This window comes from Somniosus microcephalus, chromosome 4 (genome assembly GCF_052327205.1).
Source record: "Somniosus microcephalus isolate GS21.2 chromosome 4, FLI_Smic_1.0, whole genome shotgun sequence".
NCBI lineage: Eukaryota > Metazoa > Chordata > Chondrichthyes > Squaliformes > Somniosidae > Somniosus > Somniosus microcephalus.
Window position 1 is genome coordinate 211,856,578 of NC_140990.1, and position 24,026 is coordinate 211,880,603.

The window sequence follows — 24,026 nt, forward strand, 5'->3', positions numbered from 1 at the left end:
CTTAGTGATTAAAAGCCAACTTGTTTAAGTCTATAACTTCTAGTTTTGTGGTTATTGAAGGCCCATCAGGCAATAAATGCTGGCCTTGTCAGCGACGCCCACATCCCAGGAAAGATTTTTTTTTTTAAACACCGGGATCTGCACATTGAGTGTGAAACTGATAGCTTCTGAGTGCTTTCACAACTCCTCTTTTTGTATGAGCAGAGCCACTGAATGACGCAATAAACTGAAGAGGTAACGCAGGGACTAAAGCAAAATACTGTGCTCTCTCCACAGATGCTGCCTGACCTGCTGAGTATTTCCAGCATTTTCTGTTTTTATTTCAAAATACTGTGGATGCTGGAAATCTAAAATAAAACCAGAAAATGCTGGAAATACTTAGCGGGTCAGGCAGCATCTGAGAGAAACAGTTAACATTTCAGGACAATGACCTTTTATCAGAAGTGGAAAAAGTTAGAGATGTAACAGGTTTTAAGCAAGTACAGAGGCAAAGATGTAAGGAAAGGGGGCGGGGAGGGAAAGAACAAAAGGGAAGGTCTGTGGTAGGGTGGAAGGCAGGAGTGATTAAATGACAAAAGGGATGATGGTGCAAGTCAAAAGGGGACGGTAATGGGACAATAAAAGAAACAAAAGGTGGGTCTAAAGAAGCTGAAAATGACAAAAGCAAAATCATTACCAGCAACTGCTGTCCAAAAAAATACGAGCACTAGTTATGATCTGAAATTCTTGAACTCGGTGTTGCGTCCGGAAGGCTGTAAAGTGCCCAATTGAAAGATGAGATGCTGTTCCTCGAGCTTCCATTCAGCTTCATTAGTAAGAGGCCAAGGACAGCGAGGCCGGAGTGGGAGGGGGGCAGAGAATTAAAATGACAAGCGACCAGAAGCTCAGGATCACGCTTCCAGACTGAATGGAGGTGTTCAGCAAAGCAATCACCCAATTTGCATTTGGTCTCCCCAATGTAGAGGAGACTGCATCATGATCCAGTATACTAAATTTATTTCACCTGGAAAGACTGTTTGGGGCCCAGGATAGTGGGAAGGGTGGAGGTAGAAGGGCAGGTGCATCATCTCCTGGGAAGGTGCTGTGGGATGGGGAGGGTTTGTTGGGGGTGATTGAAGGTAATTGAAGTCAGGGTCAGATTATTAATATCATTGGAGGAAAGTAGGAGGAGTAAAAAAGAATAAAAGAAAGACTTGCATTTACATAGCATTTTTCACAAGCACAGGACGTCCCAAAGCGCTTTACAGCCAATTAAGTACTTTTGAAGTGTAGTCACTGGTGTAATGTTGGAAACGCAGCAGCCAATTTGCACACAGCAAGATCCCACAAACAGCAATGTGACAATGACCAGATAATCTGTTTTAGTGATGTTGCTTGAGGGATAAATATTGGCCAGGACACCGGGGATTACTCCCCTACTCTTCTTCAAAATAGTGCCATGGGATCTTTCACATCCACCCGAGAGAGCAGACAAGGCCTCGGTTTTAACGTTTCATCTGAAAGAAGGCACCTCCGACAGTGCAGCACTCCCTCAGAACTGCACTGGAGTGTCAGCCTAGATTTTTGTGCTCAAGACTCTGGAGTAGGACTATGAACCCACAACCTTCTGATTCAACAATCAGAGTGCTACCCACTGAGCCACGGCTGACACTAATATAAATTTGACAACATTGACAGTATGCACATAGGATTTAAATCTTGAAATATTATAATTTTAAAAAAATGCAAAAATTTATAATTTTTAAAAATCTACCGTTAGTAATTTAGATCAGGGCTTTACTTATAGTAACCCAGAATATTATAAATGTTTCTGTAGCAAATGCTGCTACAGGTTGAAATTACTGAAACTATGAATTTCACATCTGGAGATAAATATAGCATCTTTTTTTCTCTAATATTAAGGCATAATTGAATGGTAATAATACGTATCCCAGTACTGCACCATAGAATTAAGTACAGACCTCCTCAGTTAAGGATGTGAGCTTTGTCTTGGATTTTAATCCTTGCCATGGTTACAACCACATTGAAGATTACTTCACTAATGCATAAGTTCATTTTATGCAATAACTGATTATTGGAACCAAATGAATGACAAAGAAGGATCCTAAAAGCAACAAAAGTAAATGTGAAAATAAAAATAAAGGTAGCTTTAGGTATGAACAATTGTGTTCAAAGCTATGAGTTCCCCTTGTCCATACTGTATTCGTTAGTTGGATTATATTCATGTTGTTCATTGACCGATCCATTGAAAGGTGTGATTGGGTAATTTAGGAGATACCCTGCCCTGAGCAACTTTCTCTCCCAGACAGCCTGGCCAAAGATAAGAAACTCTTACCTGAGTAAGTTCAATTCAATTGTCAGCCAAGACTGGGATTTGAATTTGGGTTTACCCAGTCAAGATACTACCACTCTACTATTTTAGTTACTGAGCTAACCATGGATATTATTAAGATATAGGCCTAGAAATTCAGTTGCGTTCGCCAGCCGTTAGCGCCATAAGAGGAGTAGATCTCGAGCGCTAGGCACTTAGCGGCCGGGCGCAGAACGATCTGCGCCTACGCCCAACTTCAGTTGACATTTAGCGCCGGCGCAAAGTGTTTGCGCGCGCTCAGCTGCGCGCGCAACTTATGACGTCATTTCGTCGTGCAACGCCGTTTGTGCGCCCCAAACCGGAACTTCAGTGGCGCCCGCCCAATGTGGGCGTGGCGCTGTTAAGAACTGTGAAGTGGAACGCAGCAGAGGCCCTGCGGGCCTCGGGGAGCGCTAATTAAAGGGCATTTAGACTGAACTATAAAGGCCAGCCATTTTGCTGCAATGACTTTAGTGCTACGGATTTCTGGACAGAGACCAAGGAAGAGACCTTACTGATTTGGGCCAACATAGGAGAGGTATTTTTGGCTTCTGGCCAGAGCTTGGAAATTTGACTCATTGTGATTTCACTGTTTGCAAGTATATTATGGGGGCTGCATGGGGTTCCAACCCTCAGTTCCAGCATTATGTGCGAAGGGCTCGCAGACGCTGTGTGAGAGGGGCAGCCATGCCTAGACGCAGAGGGACCATCAGGCGTCGGCAACGTAGGCCTTACCCACTCAGGGAATACCGCCAGCAGGTGTCCTATCTCACCATGACTGCCGCGCATTGTGTTAAGAGGCTGCGCTTCAGAAGGGAGGTGGTTGCAGAGATCTGCCAGCTGCTTCACAGAGATCTGCGTCCACAGCTGATGTGCAGGACGTCTCTGTCGGTGGAAGTGAAGGTCACGGTGGCTCTGAACTTTTATGCAAGCGGCTCCTTCCAAGCCGCTGCTGGGGACATAGCGAACATCTCCCAGTTCGCCATGCATCGCTGCATCCGGCAGGTCACCGATGCCCTTTTCACAAGGAGACACCAATTCATCTCCTTCCCCATGACCCTAGAGAGGCAGGAGCAGCATGCAGTCAGATTTGCGAGGATCGCCGACTTCCCCATGGTGCAGGGCGCCATTGACTGTACGCATGTGGCTATGCGGGCACCTATCGACAATGCCGAGGATTACCGCAACCGGAAGGGCTACCATTCCCTCAATGTACAGCTGGTGTGTGACCACAGGCAGCGCATCCTAGCTGTCAATGCCCGCTTTCCAGGCAGCAGCCACGATGCATTTATCCTGCGCCAGACTACTGTGGCTGACATGTTCCAGGCACAGCCTCCCCCAAGAGGATGGCTTATCGGGGACAAAGGCTATCCTTTGTGTACATGGCTCATGACCCCGCTCCGCGCGCCCAGGACCCCTGCTGAGGAGGCATACAACGAAAGCCATCAAGCCACAAGGAACATGATAGAGCAAACGATTGGCATCCTCAAGCAACGGTTCCACTGCCTGGATCGCTCCGGGGGATCTCTCCAGTATTCGCCGGATAGAGTCTCCCAGTTCGTCGTCGTTTGCTGCATGCTGCACAACCTGGCTATCCGCAGGACTCAGGCACTGCCACCTCACATTGGACCACCACCTCAGGAGGACGAGCAGGAGGACCATGAGGAGGAGGAGGAGGATTACCAGCCCAGGAGGGAGCCACAAGGTCCAAGGGCCGTCCGTCGGCGGCTTATTGAACGACACTTCTAGGCCCCCTGTCAGGGAATGGCTTGTGGCAATGAAGGCACATGAATGCAGCCGCTCCGCAAGCCCTCAGCCGGTTAACGCAACAACCACTTGAAACATCACACATGGACAAGCTGAATAAATAAAAAGCTTTATTGAACAAACTCAGGGCCCTTCCCACATGAAACCCAAAAACAGACAACACCCCCAAAAAACATTCAAAAACATATCTCACTCCCACAACCTGGGGAGGAATAACAAAACTTGTCCATCCAAATGGCCTTCATCCTCGGCCTTACCAAAAGAACCCCCCCCATAGAGAACACAACCACCCCCATATAAAAAAACAATGGCCTTCATCCTCGGCCTTACCAAGATAAACCCCCCCATAGAGAACACAAACACCCCCATATAAAAAAACATTTGGCAACACACTCTACTTTGTGTGCCGAGAGGGCGAGTCCTTGTCCAGGCTTTTCCGGCCCCTGGCCGACCTGCTGCTCCACCTCAACCTGGGCCCTGCGGGTGTTGCAAGGCTGGGGGAAGGCTCCTGAGGGGCACATTGCGTGACGGCAGATGCCCTTGGGGGTCGGCCTAGACGAGCTCCGGCCCTCGAGGGGCCGGCTGCTGACTGCTGCAGCTGTGGCTGGGCAGCATCGGTCTCTCCAGCAGCTCGTCGCAGCTTTGCTGGGGGAGTGGCAGTGGCGGCTGCAGCAATGGGGGCAAGCTGGCTGATGCCAGGCGCTCGCTGGTCGCCAGAGACACTGGCACTCGGCCGGGCTGGCACTGCAGCAAGCGCAGCAATCTGGTGAAGGCCAGACCGCTGTGCTGCAGCAGCGCGGCGGGTGCCCTGGCGATGCGTGCGTGACACAGCGAGTGTGGCAGCAGTGAGTGCCCGTACTGCCCTGGTCTGTGCCCGCATCAGACCAGCCAGTGATTGCACGGCACCACTGATCAACTCTCCACTCGCTGCCTGTGCTGCCCTGAAGTCGTCCCGACTCGCGTCCTGTGCTGCCCTGAATTCGGCCCGACTCGCGTCTTGTGCTGCCCTGAATTCGGCCCGACTCGCGTCCTGTGATGCCCCGAATTATGCCCGACTCGCGTCCTGTGATGCCCCGAATTGTTCGAGACCCCTGGCCTGTGCTGCCGCGAGTTGTTCGAAACCCCTGGCCTGTGAGGCCCTGAAATCGGACACACTATGAGCCAGGGACTCAATGGCCTCAGGCAACCGTGCCACAACCCCCATGAACTCGGTGTGCCGACGATCCGAGTCCGCGGACATTTGATCAAGGAGGCGCACCTCCTGGGCGAGGACCGTCTCCGGACTGGAGGCCGGACTCTCCCTCTGGGGAGAAGGCCGCCGAGCTGCCCGACCCTTCCCGCGTGGCTGGACGCCACTGGGCCCAGCAACTGCACTCCCCTGCAACACTTCCCCCCTCTGGGGAGAAGGCCGCCGAGCTGGCCGTCCCTTCCCATGTGGCAGGATGCCACTGGGCACAGGAGCTACACTCCCCTGCAACACTTCCCCCCTCTGGGGAGAAGGCAGCCGTGCTGCCCGACCCTTCCCGCGTGGCTGGACGCCACTGGGCACAGGAGCTACACCCCCCTGCAACACTTCCCCCTGGCTCTCCTCCAGGCAAGACGTGTCCCCTCCATTGCCATCCCCTGGCGCGGATGAGGGTTCCCCCGATGTGCCGCCTTCCTCTTGCTCCTCCTCGTCCTCCTCTTCCGAGGGACTGACACTCGCAGCTTCAGGGACCTCCTCCTCACCAGCTGAAAGCAGGAAGGCACAAGAGTAGCTTTAGAGTGAGGACAGGGCGTCAGCGAGGGAGGCATGAGTGGTGGCATTCTGCGCATTGGTCGGACAGTGGCAAAGGATGTAGATCTGAAGCGCAAGGGGAACGAGAGAGGTCCAAACGGTCATGTCCTTACCATTGGGGCCCAGCACAGGGTCGGCATCTCCAATTGCAACGGGGCCAATCACCCGGGCACCCATGAGTCGACCCACGTGCTCCTCCAGGTCACTGAGCTGCTGGAATTGGGCACGGCCTCCCCCGGTGACAGTCCGGCTCTTCAGATTCTGGGCCAGCTTGGCCTGCAAGAGAAAGGACGGCCTCTAAGTACAGTGTGGTGCCCTGTTGTTGTGTGCACTGCCTCCCATGGTCGAATAGCTTGGCCAGTGTGGTGCCCTGTTGTTGTGTGCACTGCCTCCCATGGTCGAATAGCTTGGCCAGTGTGGTGCCCTGTTGTTGTGTGCACTGCCTCCCATGGTCGAATAGCTTGGCCAGTGTGTAAAGTGCAGAAAGTGCAGTTGATGTTCATGCCAGTGCCATAGCTGCTGGATGAGGGCTGGCCATTAGGCCTTTGAGGTCCCTTTGCCCATAATGTGAGGTGCACATGCAAGGATGAGGAGGACACTGGAAAGGGTACTCACCCTGACCAACCGAGTGAGGTCGTTAAACTTTTTCCGGCATTGGTCACCAGTCCTGGGGACATCGCTGTTGGCTGTGACCCTCTGGGCGATTTCCCTCCAGGCTCTCCTGTACACCCTCTTGGGAGGCTTCTTGCCACTGTCCGGGAACAAGATATGGCTTCTCTTCTCCAAAGCCCTAACCAGCACCTTTAAATCATGGGCAGAGAAGCGCTGCGCTCGCTCACGGGCCCTCTGCATCCTTGCTGGTGCTATTTCTCTCCAGCAGCAGTGTTTAGGCCTAGCTGGAGGGCTGCAGTATCCAGGGCGTGGCAGCAGACCAAGTCGACCCTTCCCCCTTTAAGAGCTGGCCGGCGCCAGGGTGTCTGCTGTCAATCAAAACATGACCGCACCTGCGCTGCGCCCGGCCTCGGCGGTATCAGTCTGCACCGCCGGCTTAGCGCCTAAAGATAGGCGTGCAACGCCAGTTTTAGCGCTCGAGCAAACTCCTTGGCCAAAGCTACTGAATATCGGCGAAGTGGCCTCCACTTTCCGGCGGGCGCAAACTTTAGCGGCCGCCCGACTTTACCGCCCCAAAAGTGGCTATACTGAATTTCTAGGCCATACTATTTAAAAAAGAATATCAGCACATTTACTGACAGTTGGCAACATTGGTAGTTATTTCCAAAGTATAATGCACAGGGATTCATCATTGCTAAATAAGCTTGTTTCACTTGTTCTTATCCTATGTACTCCCTTCCTTTCCTTTTATCCTTTATTTTGTCCTTTAACTGGAGGGTAAGATTTTTAGAGCTGTTGGAAACCCCTCAACAGCCAATGAAGCATAATCAACCAACAGCAATAAGCAGACTTGAGTAACAGGAAAACATGATACTCAAATAAAAACAGAAAAGGTTGGAGATACTCAGCAGGTCAGGCAGCATCTGTGAAGAGAGAAACAGAGTTAACGTTTCAGGTCGATGACCTTTCGTCAGAACTGGAAAAAAGCAGGAAATGGAACAGATTTTTAAGCAAATGTAGGGGCTGGGAAATGGGGGAGGGGATGAAAGAACAAAAGGGAATGTCTGTGATGGGATAGAAAGCAGGAGAGGAGAAGGCAGTAGAGAAACATGGTACACATACGCGTAACAACTTGGTTGGGAAGGAAAAACACTGCTATGCCTGGTGTCAGGTTATTGATCATAGTAACCAGTCACAATATCTGTAACATATTAAAAATCTTATGTCTGTATGTCCTACAAATAAACTTTATTCATTATAAATTTCTATGTCCACATTTATAATGGAAACTGCCTGTGCAAACTTGTCGTGATGTAATTACACCCTCCTGCCAGTGGTGGGGCTGCAATACTTCCATTAACAAGAGATGGTAACAGCAGCATGACAATTTTACATAGGCAAAAGCAAAATACAGTACTGCATATGCTGGAAATCTGAAATACTGTTCTGATGTTCTGAAGTTCTGATGAAAGATCATCAGCCTGAAACGTTAACTTTGTTTCTCTCCCCACAGATTCTACCTGACCTGCTGAGTGTTTCCAGCACTAGGCTGACACTCCAGTGCATTACTGAGGGAGTGCTGCACTGACGGAGGTGCCATCTTTCCCTTGCATTTATCTTGCGCCATTCACAACCTCAGGATGTCCCAAAGCGCTTCACAGCCAATGAAGTACTTCTTGAAGTGTAGTCGCTGTTGTAATGTAGGAAACACGGCAGCCAATTTGCGCACAGCAAGCTCCCACAAACAGCAATGTGATAACGACCTGATGACCTGATTTAGTGATGTTGATTGAGGGATAAATATTGGCCAGGACACCCGGGGATAACTCCCCTGCTCTTCCAATAAAATAAGCCAATATTGAATAAAATTACTAAATGTGTGACTACATATACATGTTAATTGTACAACAAGCTTGAACCCTAGTTGCCTGAGTCAGTAAAGGAAGTTGCACTATATGCAGACTCCAGTAATTACAAAAGTTCCAATACTGAAGCCACGGTGGTTTTTCTGTTCATTATGACAGGGGCTATAACAAGGAAATAGAACAAGGAGATGGAACAGGTGGACATGACATTGGATGATGAGGTTAGTAATGAGATAAGTGCATTTAAAATAAAAAATGGGATATATTAAATAAACTAATCAAACTCAAAGAGGATAAAACCCCTGGTCTGGATGGATTGCACCACGCATTTTAAAAGAATCTAGGGAAGAGATAGCAGAGGCATTACTATGCAGATTTAATAATTCATTAGAAAAAGGTGTAGTGCCAGAGGACTGGCGGATAGCTAACATAATACTGATATTTAAGGAGGGGGATAGAATATGTCCAAGGAATTATAGACCAGTCAGCTTAACATTGGTGGTAAGAAAAATAATGGAGAAAATAGAAGAACATCTAGAAACCAAAAATATAATAATGAATAGTCAGTATTGATTTCAAAGGGAAAATCTTGCTTGACCAACCTCAGTGAATTTTTTGAAGAGGTGAGAGTAGACAATGGTAATGCAGTAGCTGTAATTTATCTGGATTTTCAAAAGGCCTTTGATAAGGTACCCCATAATCGACTGATGAATAATGTCAGAGAATGCGGAGTCAGGGGACAAGTAGCAGAATGGATTGTTGGCTGGCTTCAGGACAGAAAGCAGAGAGTAGGGGTAAAGGGTAGCTATTCACAGTGGCAGAAGGTGGGTAGTGGTGTTCCACAAGGATCAGTGCTGGGACCACTGCTGTTCACAATTTATATTAGCGATTTAGACTTATGAATCAAAAACACAATTTCTAAATTTGCAGAGGACACCAAATTGGGAGGGAAAGTCAATACTGAGGAGGGCTGCAACAAGTTACAGGAGGACATTAATAAACTTGCAGAATGGGCAAATAATTGGCAAATGAAGCTCAACACAGATAAAGGTATTACATTTTGGTAGGAAGAATAGAGAGATCACTTATCACTTGGAGGGTGCGAGTCTAGGTGGGGTAGAGGAACAAAGGGATCTCGGAGTACAAATACACAAATCACTAAAAGTTGCAACACAGATTAGCAAGGCCATAAAAAAAAGCAAACCGAGCACTAGGGTTTATTTCAAGAGGGATAGAATTGAAAAGTAGGGAAGTTATGCTAAACCTGTATCAAACCTTGGTTAGACCACACTTAGAGTACTGCGTACAGTTCTGGTCACCATATTATAAATAGGATATAGAGGCACTGGAGAGGCTGCAGAGATTTACAAGGATGATACCAGAAATGCGAGGGTATACATATCAGGAAAGGATGAACAGGCTGGGTCTCATTTCTCTTGAAAAAAGGCCTAATAGAGGTCTTTAAAATTATGAAAAATTTGATAAGAGTGGATAGAGAGAGAATGTTTCCACTTGTGGGGAAGAGAATAACTAGAGGCCATCAATATAAGATAGTCACCAAGAAATCAAATAGAGAATTCAGAAGAAACTTCTTTACCCAGAGTGGTGAGAATGTGGAACTCGCTACCACAGGGAGTGGTTGAAGCGAATAGTATATATGCATTTAAGGGGAGGCTGGACAAGCATACGAGAGAGAGGGTTATGCTGATATTTAGATGAGGAAAGAAGGGAGGTGGCTCCTGTGGAACATAAACGCTAGCATGGACTGGTTGGGCCGAATGGCCTGTTTCTGTGCCGTATATCCTATGTAATCCTAAAGCTTTTTCCAAGCAGTTCATTGGAACATTTATGATGCACTATAAATGATAAAACGTTACTAAATAAAATTATGGATTCACGAGGTAAATTGTGCGTATGTGAATGCGCTACCTGATGTGATATTGAGCCATAAAGATCAGGAAGGTGCCAGCTTCACTGTTATATTTTATTCTTAAGTATTCCGTCCATTTCATGCTGTTGCCTGCCCGGAATTTCGAGAGGCAATGCTTTATCAATGCCAGATGAGGGCACTATTTGATACATTTTGGACTGTGCTGCTTGTCGTAGCCAGAGTACAGTCCATATGTTCAAAGGTCCAGCGATCACCCACACTTGAGTGAGTTTCAGTAACTGATCGGGTCCTTCTGGATTTACAGGTGAGTGCTTGAAGTACACCGGAATATGGTCAGTACCAAGTTCTCCCTGGAGCCCATTTGAAATATTTTCTGTGGTGCTTGCAGCAAAATAAATCACCCGCTTCAAATAAAATGTTAGACATTTTAAAATCAGCACGAACACAGTACACCAGAAGTTAGAGCTGAATTCCCTGTGCACTTTGGCGAAAGACAAGTGTGAGTGGCAACTGAGTTTGATTGACAGCTGGGATTGCGAGTGTCTGGCGGCGCGCGGCTGCCTTCTGAACATTTTCCAATGGCGACCGTGACTTTGTGACGTCACCGGCGCTGTCACTGGGCGAGTCGCCCCTGGCAACACTTCAGTGCCGCAGGATGTTCCCACGCAATTCTCCTACTCCTGGGTCAGCAGCTGTGAAAAGCACGGGTTAACGTTTGGGGTGTGGATCCTTGCTCAGAACTGTGAACTGAAAGTTGAGCATGATCTTTAAAGCTGGAGTTTCAGTAACTGATCGGGTTCTGACGAAGGGGTCGACCCGAAACGTTGACTCTGTTTCTCCTCTCTTGGATGCTGCCTGATCTGCTGAGTGTTTCCAGCACTTTCTGTTGTTATTTCTTTAAAGCTGGAGCTTGGTTTTCTTTCAGTTCTGACCAAGAGTCTGCACAGCAACCAATCTTTTCTCTTTACAGCTTTTGCTCGCCCTGCTATGTATTTCCAGTACTTTGGTTAACAGTGGTTAGCACTGTTGCCTCACAGAGCCAGGGACCCGGGTTCAAATCCGGCCTCGGGTGACTGTGTGGAGTTTGCACATTCTCCCCGTGTTTGTGTGGGTTTCCTCCGGGTGCTCCGGTTTCCTCCCATAGTCCAAAGATGTGCGGGTTAGGTTGATTGGCCATGATAAAAATTGGCCCTTAGTGTTAGGGGGGATTAAATATGTGGGGTTACGGGGATAGGGCTTGGGTGGGATGGCTGTCGGTGTAGGGACCGGGTGCTAGGGTTTGGATGATCAGCCATGATCTCGTTGAATGGCAGAGCAGGGCCGAATGGCCTACTCCTGCTCCTAGTTTCTATGTTTCTGTTTTTATTTGAGATTTCTAGTATTCACAGTCTATATATTTCCCCAAATCAGAGTTGAAGATCGAGTAAAAGGAAATCAGAGGATGTTGGGGAGGAAAATTCACATTTAAATTTACAATAATTTTTTTTAAGTATATGTGAATGTAGGGTTCATAGTTGCTTCTTTTTATTGGTCCAGCAATTGCCAATCAAATAAGAAAAACAAAAACAAAATATCTCTGACAGTTATCACAGGGTTTCTATGAGGCACAGCTTTTGAAACTTGGACTGACATCAGCACTGGATGAGTATTCCCACCTGACGTGGGAACGTAGCAGCAGTGCTGGAGGACTGACCTCCAAGTGACGTTGAGATAAACATGAAAAACCTCTCTCTTTATTACAAGTTCTGCCGCTGCATCAGACAGTGTCCAGCTTCCACACTCCGGGCCTTGCACTACTTGAGCAATAACATGGGACATTGACCAGACAGTTACATTCATATAACTCTTGCTTGACTTCAGGATGCATTTCAAATCTTAACTGCAAATGGACATGACAGCATGCTCTTTAATTGCATTATTATTACATTCGACAGTTTATTAACTTACATAAATGCAAAAAAAAAGAACCTGTTTAATGACCTTCTGAACTGTTAGAGATACCAGTATTTTTTTTCCAAAGGTCATACTTAAACCCCTGTTAATCAAGGTGAAACCTTTGTGTACTCATAAAAAGTAACAACCCTATATGTTAGCGGTGGAATCATTTCATTTATAGCCATGACATTTATAGTCTTAAAGAGTCATTGTTACTTCTTATGTGTTTGTAAACAGAGTAGTGCAGTCACTAAATGATATTTCTGTAAAAATATAGTAGAACTGCCTTTTACAGTATTGTATAGCCACAAAAGATTTAAAATGTAAAGGCTTCATACTTTCTGTTTTCTTAAGCAATGTAAGATCTTTGCTGCTTGTAGTACAGGCAGTTGCAGTACTGGCAGATTCAACTACTAAAAGCAGCAATAACTCTGTTTCCCTCTCCACAGATGCTATCTGACCTGCTGAGTGTTTACAGCATTTTCTGTTTTCATTTTATATCCTTACTTTTCATTACATAAGAACATAAGAAATAGGAGCAGGAGTAGGCCATTCGGCCCTTCGAACCTGCTCCGCCATTCATTAAGATCATGGCTGATCTTCCACCTCAAATCCACTTTCCCACCCAATCCCCATATCTCTTGATTCCCTTAGTATCCAAAAATCTATCGATCCCTGTCTTGAATATACTCTCTGAGATATCGAATTCCAAAGATTCACTACCCTTTGAGTGAAGAAATTTCTCCTCATCTCAGTCCTAAATGGCCGACCCCTTATTCTGAGACTGTGACCCTGGGTTCTAGACTCCCCAGCCAGGGGAAACATCCTCCCTGCATCTAACCTGTCAAGCCTTTTAAGAATTTAATATGTTTCAATGAAATCACCTCTCATTCTTCTAAACTATAAGGAATATATAGGCCTAGTCTACTCAATCTCTCCTCATAGGACAATTCCCTCATCCCAGAAATCAGTCTTGTGAACCTTTGTTGCACTCCCTTTAAGGCAAATATATCCTTCCTTAGGTAAGGAGACCAAACTGTACACAGTACTCCAGGTGTGGTCACACCGAGGCCCTATATAATTGTACTGTCTTCTGTACTCTTGTACTCCAATCCCTTTTCAAGATATTGGGGCAGAAATTCGGGTCGGGGGCTTGCCGCGCATGCAAGCCCCCGATCTGCACTTACCCGACGTGCCGGCCGTTGAGCTTCAGGGACGCCTGGAATTCCTGTTTTAAAATGTTGACTCCCGGGCAGCGTCTGACGTCACGCCGCCCAGGAGTGCAGCCAGCGCAAAGCCTGGAGCGCGCAGTGCAAGTGAGACACGCCCCTTGAGGTCTCAGTTTAAAAGGACACGCCCCCAATGTTTCTCACAAGCTGCAAAGCATTTTTACATGTAGAGCAGCATTTTAAATAGGTTTTTGGTATTTTTAAGAAGCTTTTGGTAACTTTTATAAACTTTTAAAAACGTTTACATTATTTTGAAGAATCTGAAGTAGTTTTAAACAGAATTAAAGCGATTTAAAGACTTTTAAAAGCCCTGAAAGCATTTTTTTCATTCCATTTATTTAATTAGCAACGTCGTCGTCGTACGTGTCTTCACACTGTTCCCTTTGGGGAACTGTATGAAGTGGTGGAAGGATTTCTGGCCGTGATTAACGCTCCTTCCGTGACCGTAACCATCTTTGTACCAGCCATTAGGGTGGTTAGTCCTATGGCGGGAGGGTTTTACGGGCTCCCACAACCTATACGAGGGGGGGGGCCACCCACACCCACGGACGCAAATATCCCACTGGATGTCTACCCAGAATTTAGAGCCGGAGCTCCGACTCCACTTGCCGGGACTGTCTGGAGCAGGGTTAGAAACCCTATGCCGTGTGGCCCAGCGGCGGGGATGCTACCGCTACGCCAAAGGCCCACTCAGATTAGCAACGTGAAATGGCAGGAATGAGCACAATTCACGGCTTTAAAAGAACTCACAATTGAACTGATGATGACCTCAGCAATCTCCTCAACGAGGTGGAGGCGCAGCGCCTGCTCATCATTGGTAATGAGAAGTCCAAGGCGCCGCAAAAAGGACAGATGATAGCTTGGTCTTTCAAGTGGCAGCATAGGGCTCCAGTCACGGGGAGGGAAAAGGCGCAGGAAACGTATGGATGTCACCTTTTGCGCGGAGTGGGCCTTTTGCGTAGCGGTAAGCATCCCCGCCGCTGGGCCAGAAGGAGTAGGGTTTCGAGCCCCGCTCCAGACAGTCCCGGCAAGTGGAGTCGGAGCTCCAACTATAAATTCTGGGTGGACATCCAGCGGGATACTTGCGTCCGCGGGTGTGGGTGGCCCCCCCCCCTCAGATGGGTTGTGGGAGCCCGTAAAACCCTCACGCCACAGGACTAACCACCCTAATGGCTGGTATGAAGATGGTTATGGTCACGGAAGGAGCGTTAACGTGGCCAGAAATCCTTCCACCACTTCATACAGTTCCCGAAAGGGAACAGTGTGAGGATACGTATGACGATGACCTCTTGCGCAATGCACCTCCTTGGACCCTCAGTCGCAGATGCGAGGGGGAAAATCATGCAATTGTTTAATTTTTCATTTTATTGACATGTAAAATGTTGGCCCAGTAATTCCGTTCCAAACGCGTGAGTACGGTCGGGGTACTCACGCGTCTGGCCGGAGGAAATGCCGGTTTTCAGCATGCACAGCGCATGCGGGGAAAACCGGCATTTCCTGTCCTCTGAACGAAGGGGTTCAGAGGCAGAACGCGTGCGACTGCACAGGCAGCGCGTGCGCAGTAAAATTCGCCGGTTTCATTCATGCTTTCAGTGAGGTTAAGTCCTTACAACTTACACATGAAAAAAGCATGAGTACAGTTGCTCCAGAGGCTGCGGAGGAAGATATATTTTATCGTGGAGCTTCTGAAAGGCAATATTTTTGTTTGGGAAAGGGAGGAAAGTTATTTTAAGAAATGCTGAGGTAAGTTTTAAAGTTTATTTTTGTTTTTTAAAACGGGTTTTCAGTACTGTAGGTAGAAGGAGCAATTGTGGCTATGTGAATTGAATTTGCTGTGTTTATTAATTGTGAAAATGACTCCAACATTTTTAAGAAAGAAACTTTTCATCAGTAATATATTCTTTTGAGTAATTATGTATGTATGTCTGTATATATTCCTTTGCGTATATGTATGTATATATTCCTTTACTTATGTGTATGAATGTATGTATTTAATTATGACTTTCAGAGAAAGTAACTTATTGGAAAATCATAATTAAATACATACATTCATACACATAAGTAAAGGAATATATACATATACGTAAAGGAATATATACGGACATACATACATAATTACTTAAAAGAATATATTACTGATGAACAGTTTCTTTCTTAAAAATGTTGGAAATGTTACATTACTCATTTTAGAACAGTCATTTTCACATTTAATAAACACAGCAAATTCAATTCACACAGCCACAATTGCTCCTTCTACCTACAGTACTGAAAACCCGTTTAAAAAAAAAAAATTAAACTTTAAAACTTACCTCATCATTTCTTAAAATAACTTTCCTCCCTTTCCCAAACAAAAATATTGCCTTTCAGAAGCTCCACGATAAAATATATCTTCCTCCGCAGCCTCTGGAGCAACTTTACACATGCTTTTTTCATGTGTAAGTTGTAAGGACTTAACCTCACTGAATCCATGAATGAAATCGACGAAGTTCACTGCGCACGCGCTGTCTGTGCAGTCGCACGCGCTGTGTCTCTGAACCCCTTTGTTCAGAGGACAGGAAATGCCGGTTTTCTCCGCATGCGCTGTGCATGCTGAAAACCGGCATTTCCTCCAGCCAGACGCGTGAGTACCCCAACCGTACTCACGCGTTTGGAATGGAATTACTGGGCCATTAAGAGGAACAGATAGGGTAGATAGAGTGAAACTATTTCTGCTGGTTGGGGAGTCTAGGACTGGGGGCATAGTCTAAAATATAGAGCCAGGCCTTTCAGGAGTGAAATTAGGAAACGCGTCTACACGCAATGGATGGTAGAAGTTTGGAACTCTCCTCCACAAACGGCAATTGCTGCAGATCAATTGTTAATTTTAAATCTGAGATTGATAGATTTTTGTTAACCAAAGGTATTAAGCATATGGGCCAAAGGTAGGTATATGGAGTTAGGTCACAGATCAGCCATGATCTCATTGAATGATGGAACAAACGCGATGGACTAAATGGCCTCCTCCTGTTCTTATGTACTCTCTGTTTTCTTGCAGTAAGGCTACACCTTGGCTTTAAGTTAGTTAAAGTCAAGGCTTCTTCGGCAGCACCTCTAAGCCTGCGACCTCTTCCACCTAGATGGACAAGGGCAGCAGACACTTGGGAACACCACCACCTCCAAGTTCCCCTCCAAGTCACAAAGCATCCTGACTTAGAAGTATATCGCCGATCCTTCATCGTTGCTGAGTCAAAATCCTGGAACTCCCTCCCTAACAGCACTGTGGGAGTACCTTCACCACATGGACTGCAGCGGTTCAAGAAGGCGGCTCACCACCACCTTCTCAAGGGCAATTAGGGATGGGCAATAAATGCTGGCCTTGCCAGCGACGCCCACATCCCATAAACGAATTAAAAAAAATAAAACATTTGTATTCATGCTTATACTAGCTATTTTGTGAGTGTCTGCATGGCCATGCATATCCTAAACATTGTTTAAAATAAACCTGGCAGCACGCTGTGTAGGTGCATCTGCACTATTTTCCACTCAGTGAATGTCCAATGTCAGCTGAGCTGTGGGAGAGAGTGCAGAGTGGAGACAAGACAATTTCCCACAGTCAGGAGGGGACATTGCAGAGCAAAGCATCTCAAATTGCGTGTGTGCACCTCTGTTATAGAGCATCATTTGGAGGGGGCTGGGAGATGGCCTCTCTCTTGATTGGATAATTATAAACACTATAAGGGGAAATTAATTAACAAAGGATTAAAAAGAATGAGATAGAAACAAAATCTTTTTTACACTCTGCAGTTTTTGGCTTCCTATTCAGGACAAAACATGGCATCCCCAAGACTGGGTCTCCGTTTGGCTGTTTGTTTGCTGAACATTTCTGAAGCTAGAAATCAAGACATTGTAGAAGGGGTCGCTAAAGCTGCGCTCTATGATCAGCAAGGTACCTTTTAATATTTTTTTTATTACTACAATTATGAGTAAAAATAACTACCTGAAATATTTGTGAGACATTTTTGTGCCTTGATTGCAGGACAGAGGAAAACACAAACAACTGTGCTGAACATATTTTCAGATTATGACTATAACAGATCCGTCATCACTCTTGCAGCTCCCATTGAGACATTAGGTAAGATTTCACTACCAACACTTTCTGCTCTTAAAATTATCATTTTTATTAACTCCAGAAATAGAAGCAATTAAATAATTTCTTGCTCAACAGGCAAAAGTTCGACTCCATTCCAAGGGCCCAAGTTCAAATTTAAGGCTTGATTGACACTCAGACTCTGTTCCTCAATGGGTACTGGGTTTGGTATTTATGAGATAGGCCACTAAGTGGAAACTTACTCAGTTGTGGGATACTTAGTCATGTTGGTGGGATGAGAGGAGAAAAATCTGGCAGCACCAGCTGCCTTGCAGAAGCATGGACTTGGTAAGGTGATTCTCGAGTTCATTCGTATTCCCACACAGTAAATTCCCTATCCTTGTGGGGTTATCTCAGAGGAGTGCCGAGGGGAGGTAAGGGAGGGAGGGAAAATTCATTGACAAGTCAACCTAAGCCAATCTCAGACATCTCTTACTATGAGGATTACCACATTTTACTAATTCCAAAGTGGATAGGGGTGAGATGGGATTGGTGTGGGATTGTGGCTGCAATTCTGCTGTTTGCTTCACTGACAATGAAAATCCATTGAAAACTCATAGCATTAATAAAGAACATATCTATAACATAAAACACAGAAATAAGTGCAGAAAAATGACTTCTGTCTTAAAACCAGGCTTATGGCATCCGGATCAAATTGTAAACATTTTCATACATGCCACTCACTAGCTGAACTCTCTGGTTGAGATCTTAATATTGGTCAGAGATTAATATTGGTCAGACAGGGCACTTGGTCACCAGCTTGCTGAGGGAAAGGTGTGTGTTGTGAGGTGGAAAGGCATCTAAGGTGACAGGAAGAGAATAACGTCAAACAAATAAGGAATAGAAACAGAACAAAACACAACAGGACAGAATTGTTAATAGCCGCGCTCCCACACTTTCATTAGCACTTGATTATGGAGGAATAAAATCTCCTGTTTTTCATTAAACGAGTAATTTCACCCCAGACAGAAAAATACAGATTTCTTAGTTTCGGGCACGATCTTCTGTTTAATCATTTCCCCAGCCTAGGCCTCCCAATGTGTGAGAGCTAATGGACTTTACTTACATTATCAGAGTACGTCACACCTGATCTTTTTGCCAAGTACTAGCTGATACAACAATATCCAGGATCATTAACTGACACTGTCACCAGTAAAGGGAGGAGGCGGGTGGGAAAGGTGCTTGCACACAAATCCATACAAGTGGGAGTGCAGCCGTAAAAATCTTTCAGATGTTTACAAAGTTATTCCATGCCTTAAAAGGAAAACCACATTCAAAACAAAACACGTACATATCTAATAATTAGATATTTCTGTGCTGAGTAGCGTATGTGTTACACTGAGTTCAATTATTATACTTTTTTTGGAGTGTTTAGCAGCAGGTCAAGACAATTTTTACTTTTTCAGGTAGTTCTGTCGTGACAGCATGCACTGAAGCATATGATTTGATTGACATGAAACACCATGATGGCATTCATCCTTGTCTTGGGTCCGTGGATCTTGTCCCCATTTACCCTCTCTCAGAGTCTGTTAGCCTGGAGGAATGTGGCAAAGTGGCTCGAGGTAGGTTAACTACAGTACTCGTTTCTTTTCAGTCGTACCTGAATGAAAGCTCAATTGGTCTCTTCGTATCAGCTTTGGCTCAGAGGTAGCAATCTCGCCTTTGAGCTAAGAGGATGTGGGCTAGAAATTCGTTATAGCCAAGAAATGGGCAGTGTTTAGATTAAAAATGGTTAAGTAGCGCCAGTTGAAAATTGTCTAGAAAATTTGTCCTCACTCCTCATTAAAATGATTGCAGTCATGATTCTAGTCTAAAAGCTCAAGCTCATTGGTGTTACACTGAAAAGATGGACCAATATCGGGGCAGTCTAAACGCAAGTAATGATTGCCACAGACTTTTTTCACTACTTAAAGGGGAGGTTCATTGATGCTGCAGCACCTCATTCTCAGCATTGTTGGGTGTGCAGCTGCCTCAACAACCCTAAGAAGGCCAAGGAGAAGGAGCACTTATTTACAAATCCTGATGGCAGATCTCTGCCCCAGGGAGAGAGCCTGGAGGTTTTCCAAGGAAGCTTTGGAGGCATTGGTTTTAGCAGCGGAGAGAAGGCGGGGATCTGGGGGTTCATTCATGCGAATCGGAGTCTGATGAGCCGGTCATGGACAGCCCGTCCAGAAGGCCGATTGTCTCACTGCCTCCGCCCTCCCTCCTGTTCCTCCTCCTCCTCCTCCTCTTCCTCCTCGTCCTCCTCTGCCTCGTCATCCTCCTGAAGTAATCCCACATTCCCACAGCCCCCATGAGTGTGAGGAAGTGTTGTAGCAGAAGCCTTTAACAAATAATGAGTGACTTCTGCACTTGAATCAACACTCACTGTCACCAAAAAAACTTGAAATAACTAGAGAGCTGTTTCAGTTGCAGGCAGTAGCAAACAGCCACTGAAACTGCAGAACCATGTTAGTTGCAGCTGATTGGGGATGGTGCCTTTAAATATAGTTGCTGCAGCCTGCTTCCTGCTGGTAGACGCCAGCTCTCCCTGTCATTGTTTGCGCTGCCGTAATGTAAGTGACTATAACAAAGTTGGGAGATCGGACATCCAGTGAGTGTTGCACACTCGCTGACATCACGGTCTCCATGATGACGAGGTCCCTGGCGATCGAGTTTACCAGCAGCGCAACCGGCAACACCGATATGGCGTGTGGAGCTGGAACCAGCATGAGCTGTCGTTAGAGCTGTCAGTGGATGGCGCTAACATGTGGCGCAAACCATACGAATTTCTCCCCCCCGTTGGTTTAACTTCCACTCCAGAGAATTGAGCACAGAATCAAGGCTGACACTCCAATGCTGCACTGTCAGAGGTGTCGTCTTTCGGGGCCTCGTCTGCCCTCGTAGGTGGATGTAAAATATCCCATGGCACTATTCTGAAGAAGAGCAGGGGAGTTCTCCCTGGTGGCCTGGCCAATATTTATCCCTCAACCAACACCTAAAAACAGATTATCTGGTCATTATTTCATTGCTGTTTGTATCAATCTCCAATCTCAGGGAAGGAGAGAGGTAAAAAGTATCGAGGTGTGACGTCACCACAAAACAGGTAGGTGATTGGTTGGAGTATTTCTCTCTCTTTTAAAACTTTAAGTCTGTGGTTTATAGTTTTTAAGGTCTCTGTGGTGTAGCGGGGACAGTTTGTAAACCAGGGCCCTTAAATATATCATTTAACTGTAGTGAAATTGGTGGGATTCATTTAATTTTAATTAATTAGTTAAAGGGTAAGTCATGGCAGGACAGCCCAGCCCCGTAGTGTGCTCCTCCTGCTCTATGTGGGAAATCAGGGACGCTTCCTGCGTCCCTGACGACCATGTGTGCGGGAAGTGTGTCCAGCTGCAGCTACTGACAGACCGCATTGCGGCACTGGAGCTGTGGATGGATTCATTTTGGAGCATTCGCGATGCTGAGGACGTCGTGAATATCACATATAGCGAGTTGGTCACACCGCAGGTAAAGGGTGTACAGGCAGGAAGGGAATGGGTGACCAGCAGGCAGAGTAAGAGGTGCAGGCAGGTAGTGCAGGAATCCCCTGTGGCCATCCCCCTCTCCAACAGATATACCACTTTAAATACTGTTGGGGGGGATGACTCATCAGGGGAAGGCAGCAGCAGCCAACTTTCTGGCACCATGGGTGGCTCTGCTGCACAGGCTGGGAGGAAAAAGAGTGGAAGAGCTATAGTGATAGGGGACTCAATTGTAAGGGGAATAGATAGGCGTTTTTGCGGCCGCAATCGAGACTCCAGGATGGTATGTTGCCTCCCTGGTGCAAGGGTCAAGGATGTCTCGGAGCGGCTGCAGAACATTTTGGAGGGGGAGGGCGAACAGCCAGTTGTCATGGTGCACATAGGCACCAACGATATAGGTAAAAAATGGGATGAGGTCCTAAAAGCAGAATATAGGGAGTTAGGAGGTAAATTAAAAAATAGGACCTCAAAGGTAGTAATCTCAGGATTGCTACCAGTGCCACGTGCTAGTCAGAGTAGAAATAGGAGGATATTTCAAATGAATACGTGGCTAGAGGAATGGTGCAAGGGGGAGGGATTCAAATTCCTTGGACATTGGAACCGGTTCTGGGAGAGGTGGGACCAGTACAAACGGGACGGTTTGCACCTGGGCAGGGCCGGGACCGATGTCCTAGGGGGAGTGTTTGCTAGTGCTGTTGGGGAGGGTTTAAACTAAAGTGGCAGGGGGTTGGGAACCTGAGCAGGGAGACAGAGGAAAGGGAAACAAGGAAAAAAGCAAAAGACAGGAAGGAGAAAAACAAAATTAGAAGGCAAAGAACTCAACGGTTTAAATCAAACATGGTCACAGTAAATAATAATTCATGTAGGTCTGAGAGCGTTAAAAAAACAAGCCTGAAGGCTTTGTGTCTTAATGCAAGGAGCATTCGGAACAAGGTGGATGAATTAGCTGCGCAAATAGAGGTAAACGAATATGATTTGATTGGGATTACAGAAACATGGCTCCAGGATGGCCAAGGCTGGGAACTCAACATCCAGGGGTATTCAATATTTAGGAAGGATAGGCAAAAAAGAAAGGGAGGTGGGGTAGCATTGCTGGTTAAAGAGGGGATTAACACAATTGAAAGGAAGGATATTAACTCTGATGATGCGGAATCTGTATGGGTAGAACTGAGAAATATCAAGGGGCAGAAAACATTAGTGGGAGTGGTATATAGACCTCCAAACAGTAATACGGAGGTTGGGGATGGCATTAAACGGGAAATTAGAGACGTGTGCAATAAGGGCACAGCAGTCATCATGGGTGACTTTAATTTACATATAGATTGGGCTAACCAAATTAGTAAAAATACTGTGGAGGAGGAATTCCGAGAATGTTTACGGGATGGTTTTCTGGAACAATATGTCGAGGAACCAACCAGAGATCAGGCCATCTTAGACTGGGTATTATGTAATGAGAGAGGATTAATTAGCAATCTTGTTGTACGAGGCCCCTTGCGTCAGAGCGATCATAATATGATAGAATTCTTCATTAGGATGGGGAATGAAGTAGTTGACTCGGAGACTAGGGTCCTGAATTTAAATAAAGGAAACTACGATGGTATGAGGTGCGAATTGGGTAGGATTGATTGGGGAATGTCACTCAAAGGGTTGACGGTGGATAGGCAATGGCAAACATTCAAAGACTGCATGGATGAACTACAGAAGTTGTTCATCCCAGTTTGGGATAAGAATAAAACAAAAAATGTGACTCAACCGTGGCTAACAAGGGAAATTAGGGATAGCATAAGATCCAAGGAGAGGGCATATAAATTGGCCAGAAAAAGCAGTAACCCTGAGGATTGGGAGCAGTTTAGGATTCAACAAAGGAGGACAAAGGGATTAATTAAGAAGGGGAAAATAGAATATGAAAGTAAGCTTGCAGGGAACATAAAAGCTGACTGTAAGAGCTTTTATAGATATGTGAAGAGAAAAAGATTAGTGAAATCAAGTGTAGGTCCCTTGCAGTCAGAAGCAGGGGAAGTTATAATGGGGAACACATTCTTGGATGGCACATGGTTTTGTGCTTAGTTTTCCCTCCATACAAACAAATCTCAAGGTCATCATTCTTCTCAGTTTTTCAAAATTGTTCTCTGCTGCCCTGAATCTCAATGTTGACTATTTAATTTAAGATAATAATATAGATAATTGAGCAGTTTTAGAGAATGAGGGAGGCTGGAATAGTCCCTCAATTCCCAATACTGTATCCCTGAAACTCTTACTCCAAAAACAGGAAGCAGCAGTGATAATTAATCCATAGGACTATGGGTCGCCAGGTTGGGAATTTGGAAGCTTAATTTTCAGAGTGTAGAGGCTTATTGGGCTTCCAGGAGGGAGATCTCGGAGGCTACCAATGATAAGAAATAATACTTCGAATAGCCCTATTTTAGCTTGGAAATGTATTCCTTACTTTTCTCTTACTTCAGTACAAAGAGCTGCGTGCAAGGTGGGAAGGCCTGTATAGTCAGAGCCTCCCACATTGAGATGGGGGAGGTTCAACCAGTTTTCTCTTAGTTGACCAGGGGGATTTGGCTAAATTGGGATGTCAGGCTGACTAGTTGATATAGAGTATGTGAAGATGATTGGTCTTCATGGATCATAAAACAAATCTTTCTTGGCTAAAAATGGGAAAAGTAGTTTTGCCTATAATTATGAGATTGCAGAAGGGAATAAGCACTGGGAATATAAGCGAAATGGTAGTATTCTACAGGCATGACACAGGAGTAGGATCTGGGCATACTGGTGAATAGATTATAGAAAACATCAATGTACTGTGCATCAGCAGTAAAGTGAGCAAACAAGATCTTAAAGTGTACAGCCAGAGGGCTGCAACATAGATTACAGGAAGCGACACTGAGTTTTTACTGAGCATTGATTCAGCCCCACCTGGAGTACTAACTATAATACTGATTGCCATACTACAGTAAGGACAGGA

General features: G+C 45.9%; 1 protein-coding gene across 1 annotated transcript in view; it reads left to right on the forward strand.

Annotated features, from left to right (window-relative positions):
• Positions 1–10,469: 10,469 nt before the first annotated feature.
• The window catches only part of ftcdnl1 (formiminotransferase cyclodeaminase N-terminal like 1), a 28,291-nt gene continuing 14,734 nt past the window's right edge, over positions 10,470–24,026 (forward strand). The window contains 4 exon segments of the mRNA XM_085985790.1: positions 10,470–10,566; positions 17,210–17,351; positions 17,442–17,537; positions 18,959–19,114. Of these exon segments, the coding sequence (XP_085841916.1) occupies positions 17,237–17,351; positions 17,442–17,537; positions 18,959–19,114 (367 nt within the window). The 5' untranslated portion in view covers positions 10,470–10,566; positions 17,210–17,236.